Below are 12577 nucleotides of genomic sequence, written 5' to 3'. Positions count from 1 at the left end.
CCAGGGGACCTTATAGGGGCCTTCCAGTACCTACAGGGGACCTACAGAAAAGATGGGGAGAGACTCTTTCTCAGGGATTGTAGTGATAGGACAAGGGGTAATGCTTTTAAACTGAAGAAGGGTAGATTTAGATTCCGTATAAGGAAGAAATTCTTCACTGTGAGGGTGGTGAGGCACTGGAACAGGTTGCCCAGGGAAGCTGTGGCTGCCCCCTCCCTGGCAGTGTCCAAGGCCAGGTTGGACGAGGCTTTGAGCAACCTGGTCTAATGGAAGGTGTCCCTGCCCATGGCAGGGGGGTTGGAACTAGATGGTATTTAAGGTCCCTTCCAACCCAAACCACTCTATGATCTTATGATTCTAAATACCATTTTCACCATTGATAGAGGGAAAGAAATGAGAATCTTCTCATTCGTCTGTGATAAGCAAAAACTTATTTTTATGGTGTGAAGGACTGATGTTTCTGCCTGATTCAGTATCAAATAATATTTTTGGTTCTGTGAAGCACTTATTCTTGTTTTTTATTTCCATGTATGTTTAGTGCTCTTCTTTCCAGGCAGCTTTCAGGAAGGATAATGATTAAGTATAAGAAAAGTTTTATTCTTCTTAACGTTTGTTACTTACAATCTCTTGATAACGCACATTCCCGTAGTTACTGATTAATCTGTTGAAAGTTTTTAAGCCGCATGTCAATTTTCTTTCTTCCAATCATTTCCTTGAAAAATATTCTTGACTACTTTCTTCCTTAACACTGTGGAAAAGTTTTACACATACTGAATGTTGGGGGGAGGTGGGGTCGGGGTTGGAATATCTGCTATGATTTTGAAGGTGAAATGAACCACACTGATCCCTCGCTGAGAAAGAAAGTGGTAGCATGTAGGTTTCAGAAATCTTTGTAAACTACCAGTGTCTATAATGAATGTCTGTAATAAGGAGGATAACTAATACATGTGTGCACATAAAGTGCCATTTTCAGATGATGTGTCTTTTCTTGCCTTTACTGAAATACTTATGGGGTTTCTTTTTCTTACCAGAGAGAACCAGTAACATAGTTTGTTACAAACTAGCTGCTAATAGATTGTTTTACCCTGTTTTCCTTCCTATAGGTCTCCTGCTTAGTGTGCTTTGGTCTGATCCTTAGAAGTATTCCTTGAATTTGTGGGTGGTTTAGTTGGTCTTTCATAGCCTGGAAAATACAAAGAAGTCCTTGTTGGACAGTGCAATTAAATATCTGAAATTTTTTTTTCAACTTTTCTACCTCTCCCTTCAGTAGTTAAATTCCTGTTAGTTAATTTTTAAAAGTAAAGCTTAAATTTGTCACCTGACCTTTAAGTTACATTTCTTTGAATGTGTAGGAGACAAGATCTCTTTCAGTCTCTTTTCATTTGTCATTTCTCTGATATGAGTAAGAAAATAAAATCTTTTGTTGAGATTAAAGCTAATTTTTTTTAGGTTTCAATTCTTCTTGATAGTTTGTGAATAACTTCATTAAAAAATGTCAGTTACTTATCTTCTAATCAGTTCAAAGGCTTTCAACCTAATGTATTTTGAAAATAAGTAACGAAGTACAGGAATAGTGTATTTAAAGCAACTTACATTTTGTTTGCAAAAATGTTGAGTGCTATAATTCAAGTACAGTTAATGTTGTTAGCAGCTGTTCTGTTCTGGAGTGGGAAGATTTGGGATGTGGTCAATTACCTATTCAGCAGAGGTACCTAGTACAGCTTAAGTAGCTTCTTTTGCCATTAGCTAGCCCTTAATAAATTAAGAGTGTGTTCACCAGTGGGGCTTTTGTTTATTTTCTTCTGGCTCTTCTCCCATTATTCTAATTATTTGCTTGAAAAATAATTACATAATGTAATCTAAAATAATATTCCTGAAATTGCCTTTTCTGGATCCGAGGAGGCAATTTTACATGTATTTCATGCGGATGGTTATGTTTCATTTTGTCTTAAGAACTTAGGTACTTGAATGCAAATTGGGCACTTTATAATTAAAAGGTAAGAACATAATTATGTTCCCATTTTTGTTGTTATTGCTATCATCCAGTTGAGTATAGTAAAAATAATTACTGAGCACTATGAAATCACCTCATTTTATCGAGAAAGCACAAGTCACAAAACATGATCACTACCAGCATGAGTTCTTTAATGGCTTATATCAAAATATCAGATTTTAAGAAGGGTTGAGGAAGGAATCAATCCTTAGGTGTGCCTGCAGCAGGAGTCTGGGTTGATTGGTAACCAGGACTGGTAGGTTGCTGGATCTTAAAGAATTCTCTCATACTTATTTTTCAGGTAATTTTACATTAGAAAACCAGTGTAAAATCCAAATGAATGAATTGAAGGAATCAATAAAACAGCTATCATTTATCACTTTTGCTTTTTGATGCATACAGAATTATGTAGACCTAGTTGTGCAAGTTGTCAGACAAGCAATTCCATCAATTTAATGGAGTAACTTCAGAAACCAATAATAGTCAGCAGGCTTTGCTTTTTTCTTCATTATCTACTTTGCTTGAGGAAAAACCTGCAAGTTTCAGTTTATACTTACAGAATAAATTTTTACAGTACATATTTATAGGCATGGTTGATAGCAGACATTTATTGTTGAAGTAGCTACCCTTTTATAAAATCACTTCTATTGTGGTTTAAGTGAGTCTGCCTGAGTTTTTATTTTGTGTAAAACTGCCCAGTTATAAGGAAAAAAAAAAGGTGAAAATAGATTGTTTTGAGAATGATATTTTCTTAGGATTATTCTTTTGAGAAATTTCAGTATCTTCTGACTTTGAACATGTTCTTGAAATTTAAGAATATCATGTATCCTGACCATGCTAAAATGTGACTAGCTTAAAAATTTCTGAAGAAATATAGTTCTATGTATATGGGAGAACTTTTTCATAGGCTGCTGGTTAAATTTTTCACATTCTTTCATGCACGCACACAGCTTTACATACAGATAGCTTTTTTCTGATAATCAAGTATGCTTCCTCGTTTCTTTGCGGTTGGTATCCCAGAACTGCTATGTGTGAGTACCTAGAGCAGGTAATTTAGTGCAGTCTATCTCCTTTTCTGTCAGCAGTACAGCATGGAGGAAGAGGTTAAATGCATGGAATGGTAAGGGGCAGTTGGAGGAAACAGGCAGCAGGTGCAGAGAAGTGTGAGAAATTAAGCCTGAGGCAACTAAAAGTGGAGGTGATTGAGATTCTGAATAGAGAAAACAAAGGTGAAATGAGTATAATCTAGCATGGACTCCTAGTTTATGAGGATCTGTAGCTACATAATGAAAACTCTGAAGACAAACCTAGGAGATTGATGTCAGCTTTGCTTCCCTAATGATCAGATATGACATATTGGCAACACACCTCACTGTTTTTCTCTGTGGTGTTCACAGAGGATAACAGTCTACTAGAAACCAAGAAAAAATGTGAAGGTGCATAGGATCTTCACTGGTATGGAACAAGCAAATGAACTGCTGTGTGCTATTCCTGTATTGCAAAGAGAGCGCACAAAAGCACACAGTGAAATTACAAGAGATAATAAGAATGTTTTGCGTACTAGTTAGATTGTAGAAATGCAATGATAAGAGTCTTTTGAATTCCAAGAAAACTATTAGACAAATTCATGGTCCATCAGAAGCTATGAAGCAAGGTGGTCTATGTGCAGCCTCTGACTGAGGATGTCCTTAAATTGCACATTGCTAGAAGCTAGGGAATATAACCAGAAACACCACGCTGTCTTTTAGGCTTCTCTTCTTTGCCAAGAAGAAGGGTTATGGGACTGAATGGACCTTCAGAGCGACCCAGATCAGTCTCATTAGGGTAAAGATTCTCTGATAAATCTGAACTTTACAAATTTTTACTGTTTCCCTGCCCCTCAGTATGCTTATGAAGACATTTATTCCAAATCTGATGTGCGTGTAACGTGCTGATTATTGACCAAGATGTGTCTTTATCAGACTACTTGGTAGTTGCTTGCTCTTTAAAGTTGTAAAAGTCTTTTCTTCAGCATGGTTATTGACTGACTGTCATTTCATTACCAAAGGAGTTTGGCAGTAGTAGAAATTTCATGGTCTGGCTGATCTTAGAGTCAGAAAAGGACAGAATTGAACTCAGAAGATCTTCTGTTTTATGTCCCTGCATGCAGGCAGAACTGAGTAAATACTAACATGCTTCGCTCTTTTCCTGTAGCCCAATCAGTTTGATAGTGTGTTCTTAATTTCCAGTGACCTATTTTCAGACTGTATTTAACTAGTTTACAATATCAAAGTTTTTTGTGAAATTCAGTCTAAACAATTAAAATCAAGACTTTTTTTTTCTTGTTTGTCATTAGCCATGAGGAATGGTTCATCACAGTTTCTGTGATCTTGGGTGAACCAGACACACAACTTTTCCTCATAGCCCTTACTGTGTTTTTTAAATTATATTTTTTAACTTCTTAGCATTTTATAAATGTTACAATGAGTTTTGCAGTGACATCCTGACTCTACCAGTAGCCAACTGAAGAATTGCTCTAATGAGATTGTCTTGAGCATCTAAGGGGCTAAATTTGATTTCATTCTTCTGTTGTTTTGGATGTTTGACCAGTTGTAATGTTTTATTCTACTTATGGTCTGCTGGGTATTTTTATTATTTCAGTTTGAAGAACTGGAGTGTACTAGGATAATTAAGATAGTGAGATTTAATAAAGCCAATGTAAAAATCAGCTACTTAAAAATTGATAGGTTTTGTTAAGCGCTCTCTCTCTCCCCCAGTCTCTCTCTCACCTACCCACACACGCACGTTTTCAGGTTTTTTTCCATAATAAGGAATTACATTGTCATTTCTGGTTATAGCTTAGTTTTATGAAAACTGAGGTTTAGAACTGAAACAGCTGAAAACATTTAATGTATCATAAAGGACCTAATCAGGCTGCAGAAATAGGTTAAAAGGTACATACTCAAAGGAAAGACCTTTTTATTTTCAAGTGATTTGGCATGAATAGTTGTGTCATTGTAATTTCCATGTCAATTTTTGGTCAAGAACCGGAGTTCTGTATCTTTATTACTGGAAGTCCATGACCTTTGAGGATTCCTTTCTCTCTCTGGAAGCTTTCAGAAATTCTGAGATAAATCTGTAGAAGAGTAGCTGAATTTCCATAAACAAAAATAAATCAAAACTACTTTAAAAAGGGGAAAGTAGATGTAAATTACAGAAGGAAATGGTATTGTGAAACAACTGACCATTGATTCTATGAGTGCTGATACCAAAAGGAGTGGCAGAAGGCTCTTGTGAATCATAGCAGAGAACAGCTTTCATGTTCTGGATGTACTTGCAGATAAACCAGTGTTCAGAAATGATTGAATTTATTCATTCTGCTCCCATTGTCAGCAATCAGACAAGATTTGCAAGAACTTTTATACCCAGGAAGAAAACCAATACTGTGAAACTCTTGAAACAATGAAAAGATTTTTGAATCATGCATCACAACCTTCCCAGATGAAGGAACTCGGCCCATATGGTCGCTTGAAGTTACTCGTTAGCTTTACCTGTGTAGCAAAGATGTCTTCTATCACTTTGATGAAGTTGAGATTTAAAATGAACACACGTGATCAAGGCATTGTAAATGGTACCAGAGTATTTTGATTTGCTAATTAAAAAAAATGAAGGAGGTGGTCTGCCCTGGTTAGTTCCTTCTGTATGCTTCGCCAGTTTTTGTGTCTCTTGGGTGGGATGCCACATAATAATTTTTGATATTTACAGGGATTCTTCTGTACATGACAAAATAAAGCCTGAGGCAAGGTAAGTAGAGAAAAGAAAGAACAGGAGGATAGATAAGATGGAGAGCAGAACAGGAAGAAAACTCACACACATCCTTGTAATCATTAATATGAATGCTCTCCTGCGTGTCTCATTGAGGCTTAGGCTGTGGATGTGTTACAGAAAAGACTCATAAAGGAATATGAAACCTGAAAGGGAAGGAATATGCCCAGCTATGGAACTATTTATTTTTGCATTATCATTTTTATCTAGAAAGATGCTTGGGTTATGTCTTGCGGTGGTCACAGAAAGTTAAGTTGCTGATTCTCATAGCCATTAGATTTCCCAGTTTCACTTCCGTTGGCACAGCTTCATCTGTGGTAGCAGTGTTGGTAATACTGATGGAGGCTGCTGGCAGCCTTTCTACTGTGTCTCATCTGTAGTATCATGTAGTGCCCTGTGAGCAGAGCTGGAAGAGAGAGTTGGAGCAATCAAATGACATTTGTACTTCCCCTGTGTGAATTCTTTCATTTTCATATAAACATGCTGATTAATTTTACTTGCAGAACTGAATGATGTGTACTCTTGCAGACATTACATGCAAATTTTTAATCCCTTTTCAAAATTCAATTTTATTGCTATATGGATATTTTAACATACTTAATTTTAATTACATTTAATGTTTATGTCACATAATGGTAGAACATGGAAATTGCAAAACACCAGTAAGAGTAGTGGGGGGCTGCCTGTGAATACAAAGGTGTTTCAGTCTGCAGGGATCCTTAGGCTCATTTAAAATCCCCAGGACAAAATAGTTTGTCTGTGTTCATTTAGGATAATATACAGAAATAATAATAATGGTGATGGTTCTTATGAAGAAAACCTATCCTGCTGACTGCTGTTTCCAAAGAGACAAAATACTAATCAAGGGAATTGGGTGACTAATATTTATTCTGTGTATTCTATGGGGGGAGAGAGATACAGTGTGTCAAGTTTCTGACAGCATAATTCTGTTGAAGTTGGTTGAATTGTGCCAGCAAAGATTTTGGTTTTATAATCTCACCTACTGCAGCAAATAAATGTAGTTCTTTTATGAAAAAGTTCAAACCAATAGCGATTAGTATTCCCCAGACCTAATTTTCCACCTGATAGGTGAAGACAAATTTAATTAGAAAAGATGAATTTGGGAATTCTGCTGGTAGCAGATCATTTGCTTGTGTATGGCTTCATTGAAAAGTCTTGTCTCCTGCTTCTCCCTTTTGAGCGTGTTCTGATAGTAGTCACTGCACCAAAAGTGCAGTGTGCTTCAGCTGTGTGCTTCAGGATTTTTTCATTTTAACCAGTGTTTGACTTGGTCTCCATCTTAATTTTAAAATTAATGTATAAAATAATGTAAGACAGGGCATTGATGCGATTGCACAATTTTTTTGTGAATACAGTAGTCTGAACTTTTAAAATATTGATTTGATTGTCTCTCCTTATCTTGTGGATAAGGACTTTCTGGACGTGTGATTCTGCTTTCCATGGACACTTGAGGTTGGTGTCACTGTGGCTGTTATTGCCTCTTCCTTACCACCTTTGCATTACAGATTTCATAACTTGTCTCTTCCTGTCTGTTTACCCCCAGGGTTTTTTTTAGGTATCATCTGAGACCGATCCTGTGGTCTTTAGTTTGTTATTTTTTCCTCTCCCTCTGCTGCTTTTAGGGTGGATTTGTTTGTTTGTTTATTGTCAAACTGTAAGGTACAGTAGGAAGGTAATTGTCTATCAGATGTACTATAGATTTTATTATTGATCACATTGTGCAATAACAGTAGGATGTCAAATTGAATTTCAAGTTCTTTAATGTTGCTTCACTTGTGATGGCTACTTTCAGTTTTACACAAACTGGTGTTTTCAGTTTTATTTTTGAGTACACTGTGGAGAAACTTAAAGCCAGCTTCAGTGTTTGTATCCTTAAAATACATACTTCTGCTTTGTACTCTGACATTTTGTTAGCAGCATATTGGTTCCTTCTGTTTGAATAGAAGCTATTTGTAGGTACAAACAACTGATGTAACTACATGGTATATATATCTTCAAGGTGGTTGTACAAATTAGGCTGTTAAAACATAACTGCTTTCCATTTGTATGTAGAAGCATAATTTGAAAGAATAGGAAAGATCAGCTTCTAAAATAGCCTGTTTTAAAGGGTATATATATTTTGTCCCATTCCTTAGTTTTTTAGATATGATTCATTGTATATTTAATATTGAAACTTCATTGCTAATAAAATCTCTCCGTGAATACTTTTCTCTAAATATTTTCACTTTCCCTTTTCTCTCTGTAGGTGGAAGAAATTGTTGATATAGGAGCATTTGCCCCAGAAGACATTCATGTTCCCAAAATCTATGTTGATCGTCTTATACAAGGAGAGAAGTTTGAGAAGAGAATTGAAGTAAGTAGCTGAGCTTTTTGGTCACTACATATTTCAGCTTGGGGTGTATTTTAGAATTTACAGGGTTTTTGCTCTAGCCACCAAGTCTTAGCACTGGGGAAATAGTGTGAGAAAGAGCTGTGAAGTTTTGCTAAGTACTGGAGTTTAGGTAGGTATTTAGGTAGTTATTAGTTAGGTGGGGGCCTGAGAATTGAGCCTTGTTTCTTATACCTCAGTCTCTCTGGTTCGGTCCCTGAATAATTTAGAGCAACTGCCTGTAGTCTTGGATGGCTTTAAGGCAGTTGAAAATTTGGTGGAAAATGCCAATTCATTCTCCTTTCTTCTCTCTGTTCATCTTCTGTGGACACAAGGGGAACACCTAGACTAAGAGAAGGCATTGACAATTAGATACTTTCTTTTCTACTGGAGAGCTTTTGACATGGGCATGTAGGGACATTCTCAGCCCCTTTTGTGCCTTGTATTGAATTACATTACATTGCAAAGGTCCTGGAACCTTCCTTTCCTTTTCTTTAATCAGGAACTTTTTTAGCCAGTGGCATTTCTGGTCTGAATAAAAGACGTCAGTAAGTATTAAAAATTGCAGCAATAATATTCTGTCACTGAAAACATCCAAGAAAATGATGATTATGTAATTTTCTTTGTTTCTGTGGCTTTGCTTCACTCAAGCTATGTCCCTATATTCATTCTGGTGATGTGACAATGCTCTTAAAGTGCATTGAAAATTCTGTGTTTCTCCTGTGTCTCCAAACTCTGGAGGTGGGAATTATTCAAAATGTCATCAGAAGAGCTGGTGGAGGGGGAGATATATGACACAAGGGAAAAAACCATCTTGAGAAAAAAAAGTGCAGAAAGGAATTGTAATAATTAAACTTTTATTACTAAAACCAAGTTACAAAGTCCTAGAAAGTCACACAAGGCCTTTTCTGTGAGTAGACTCTTTTATGAATGTTAAGGTTAGAAACCCTTTTTTTTTTTTCCTTCAATCTGTTCATTCTGCAGAAGCATATTGCATATTGTTGAGTATTTGACTGGAAACAGATGTGTCAAACCTCTTTTTTTTTTTTTTTTTCCTCTTGGGCATGTTGTGTTAGACTGCAGTTAATGGCCTGTTTCCTTCTTCTGAATGGATGCAATATCTCACAGAAAAGCTTTACCTTTCATGAGAGAAATCCATTTTGCATTTATTAAACTGCTATTCTTATTGCAGTTTGTCAGTGGATGAAGAGGTGACTCTGTCCAGGGAAGACCTTTATACACCTTTATACACCTGATTTTCTTTGGCTTGGCTGCATAAGTGAATACATCTACCTAGCCAACTGTCCCCTTCCCTATATGCTTAAGAAAAAAAGGAAGTGACAGGGGGAGGAAAAAAAAGGTGCTATAAACTGTACAGCAAAGTTGTAACAGAGATTAATTTTGCTTGTGTAATTTTGTAATTCTGGCAGTGGTGCCTCTCATTAACAGAAGTATAGGAAGGAAATGGCAGGTTTATTTACTCTTCCATAAAAGATTATATATAAAGGAAGTGGCTGTACACATGAAAGCATTGAGTATGATAAGTGGTAAGAGGAGAGATGAGGAATAAAAAGAATAATGAGAAGCTAGTCTGTCATAATTCTTACTGCTTTAAATAGCAGTTCCTGCCTAATTTGGCTCAGACCTGGTCCCTCTAGTGCAAGTTGTACTTTCTACCCAACCTTCTCTTTGCTGCAGAGAAACCCTTTGTGATTCTTCTTACCTTTTCCGTAACTCACAAGTGAAGCAATTCTAGGGAAAATAGCCAAGGCATAAAAAGAAGGTTGCTGGGAAATTCAACAGGATTGATACTGGCTGCCTAAGATGAAAGTGACTCCCAACATGGGGAAAAAAGACACTGCAAAAATTCTTTTGTGGTGATGAAAAGGAACAGAAGATAATTTTACCTGGGGTGTTAGTTATGGCCTGAAGTAGGAGAGGATGTGAAGACATATGGGGGTGCAGGATATAATGTTGCCCAGAGCAGTTTTATATGCATGGGAGAGATGTGCAAACAACATAATCTGTGTAAGCAATAATTTACAAAAAAGGTGTTACAAACTTCTTGAATGTCATGGCATTTTCACCTACATGGGATTTAGAAAGCATCAACTTAAAGCCAGGAAATCTCAGGAAACAACTTCAGGCAGATTTGTGCAAGATTATACAGATTTATATTTGAAAACTTTGTTGCTTAGCTCCCAGTATGTTTAGATGACCGGCATTTGTCTGTCTCATGCATATAAATCTAGAATAGCACCACTGAATTGAATGAATGTAGAAAGCGAGCAGCATTTGTATTTTAGGCTGACATTTTACAAATCTATTTAGGTATCTCTGGGGTAATGAATCTCAGACTTGCTAGTATTTGCACTAATGCTTCGTGCCTTCTTAACCAGTTGTCTGTGTATCATGTACTCTCTCAGCCTTGGTAATACAGACAAAGAAATAACATTTTGCTCTAAGGCTATCGTTGGGGATATTTGATGACTTCATTAGTTTAGATAAGCTTGAACTGATGGAATAAAAGGTCTTTTTTTTGAAGAAGATGGATAAATAACATTATTCTTAGACCATGTATCTCAGTGCAATCATGAATCAGGCTTTTGTGACTTGAGAAGCAAGAATCTAGATTCTAATCTTTACTTATGATTACTTCTTTTGCAGCGCTTATCAATCCGAAAGCCTGAAGACTCGAAAGCCAAACAAAAGCAAGGAGACAATGTGAGGGAGAGAATCATCAGACGAGCTGCTTTAGAATTTGAGGATGGCATGTATGGTATCCTTCAGCTGTGCTGTAGGTTAAAATCACAACTCACTGGAATAACAACTGCAGCTCTTTTGTTTAAGACAGATTAATTGCCATGCTCATTGTCTTTCCCAGAGCCTGGGATTCTCTCATTTTATTAACATCCTATTGAAATAGATGGGAAGTTAAAATATAGAGTACCTGGAGTTTTTATCCAGGCATATCTGGAGAGTTTGCTAGCAGTTGAATGTTTTGCAAGAATTTCTTGAAAACTTTATGTACGCTGGAAATGAAGCTTACTTGCACTGTGTGTTTTTTATCATGTAAAACATTTGACAGTGCAATTAGTCTAAAAGGCAAAATAATTCATCACAAATATGAGGGATCTAACGGAAAATGAAAGTGCTTGTGAGGAGAACAGCTCTAATCTAATCATAGTACAATGACAACTTTTTTTTATTTACTAGTTTGCTGTAAGCATGTTCCTGTTTGTGCCTTAACCAATTCTCTTCAGCTAATCTGGGTATTGGAATCCCACTGTTGGCCAGTAACTTCATCAGTCCAGACATAACTGTTCACTTACAGAGTGAAAATGGAGTCCTGGGTTTGGTAAGAATGTATCTTGGTCACTTACTGCAGTGTATTTACCTTGCAGTGACTGGGTTTTATTCCCTGCCCACACCCAACTTAATTATGATTTCACTAAAAATCATATTCAAATATATGCCATATTTCATGATCATAAAATTCTTATTGTAGGGCAGGGAAGTCTTGAAGGAAATGCTGATTTCAGGATTATAGTGCTACTTTGTTCTTAAGTACATGTTTTGCTGGGAGGAGACAGAACCTTCAATAGTTTGCAAGACCAGGCCTTCTAAGCCTTATCAAACATAATTTTAAATAAAGTTTAAAGTGAATATTATTTTTACTGTTGTATGGCTTTATGAAGTTGCACCTACATACCTTTTTCTGAAATATGTCTGTCACTTTGGCTAAAAACAAAACCCAAAAAAACCCATCCAAACAAAACCCCCACTTCATGGTTATTTAGTAATTCTAACAGCCTCTAACAATATGCCCATCAGTCCTCATATGTTAGTTGATGTAAACTGCGACTTCTATTGTCAGCAATGTTGTTCTGCTAAAGACAAAAAAAAAAAGCATGCCTGTAATGATCTTTTTTCAGTAATAAGCATTAGAAGCAATAAAGCAGTTATGAATTGTATCTCAAAGGTATTTTAATATAAAGCTGACATATGTCTGTGTTGTTGTCAGGGTCCTTATCCACTTGAAAATGAAGTCGATCCAGACCTGATTAATGCAGGTAAAATCTTTTAAATAAATGTACTTTATGGAAAATGATTATTTATTACTAATCTAAAAATTTTCTTTTGATTCCGTAGTTGAACCTAGACTCCTGTTTTATTTTCTTATAAACATTAATGTACTTGTCTTCTTCTAAGTGAAGGTTGGTTTTGATCAATGGAGATGTTTAATGTTCTAGTTAGAGAGCTTATGCTTTCATGCATGTTAGTAGTTACTGAAGGAAACTTTCTTTCAGGCCAGGCAGTAAAGGGTCAAATCTTTCTTTTCAGAAGTGAGATTGTTTTATGAAGCCTGTATGTGAACATGGATTTGTTAA

The 12577-nt window shown here is 36.2% G+C and overlaps 1 protein-coding gene across 1 annotated transcript in view; it reads left to right on the top strand.

Annotated features, from left to right (window-relative positions):
* Positions 1-12577, top strand: part of OXCT1 (3-oxoacid CoA-transferase 1) — a 100318-nt gene that overhangs the window by 44656 nt on the left and 43085 nt on the right. The window contains exons 8-11 of the mRNA XM_074811775.1: positions 8064-8171; positions 10854-10965; positions 11450-11544; positions 12211-12259. Of these exons, the coding sequence (XP_074667876.1) occupies positions 8064-8171; positions 10854-10965; positions 11450-11544; positions 12211-12259 (364 nt within the window). The remainder of the gene's footprint in view (positions 1-8063; positions 8172-10853; positions 10966-11449; positions 11545-12210; positions 12260-12577) is intronic.

Source organism: Strix aluco, chromosome Z, assembly GCF_031877795.1.
Source record: "Strix aluco isolate bStrAlu1 chromosome Z, bStrAlu1.hap1, whole genome shotgun sequence".
Classification (NCBI taxonomy): domain Eukaryota; kingdom Metazoa; phylum Chordata; class Aves; order Strigiformes; family Strigidae; genus Strix; species Strix aluco.
The sequence above is the reverse complement of the archived record's forward strand: the minus strand, read 5'-3'. Positions and strand labels throughout refer to the sequence as shown.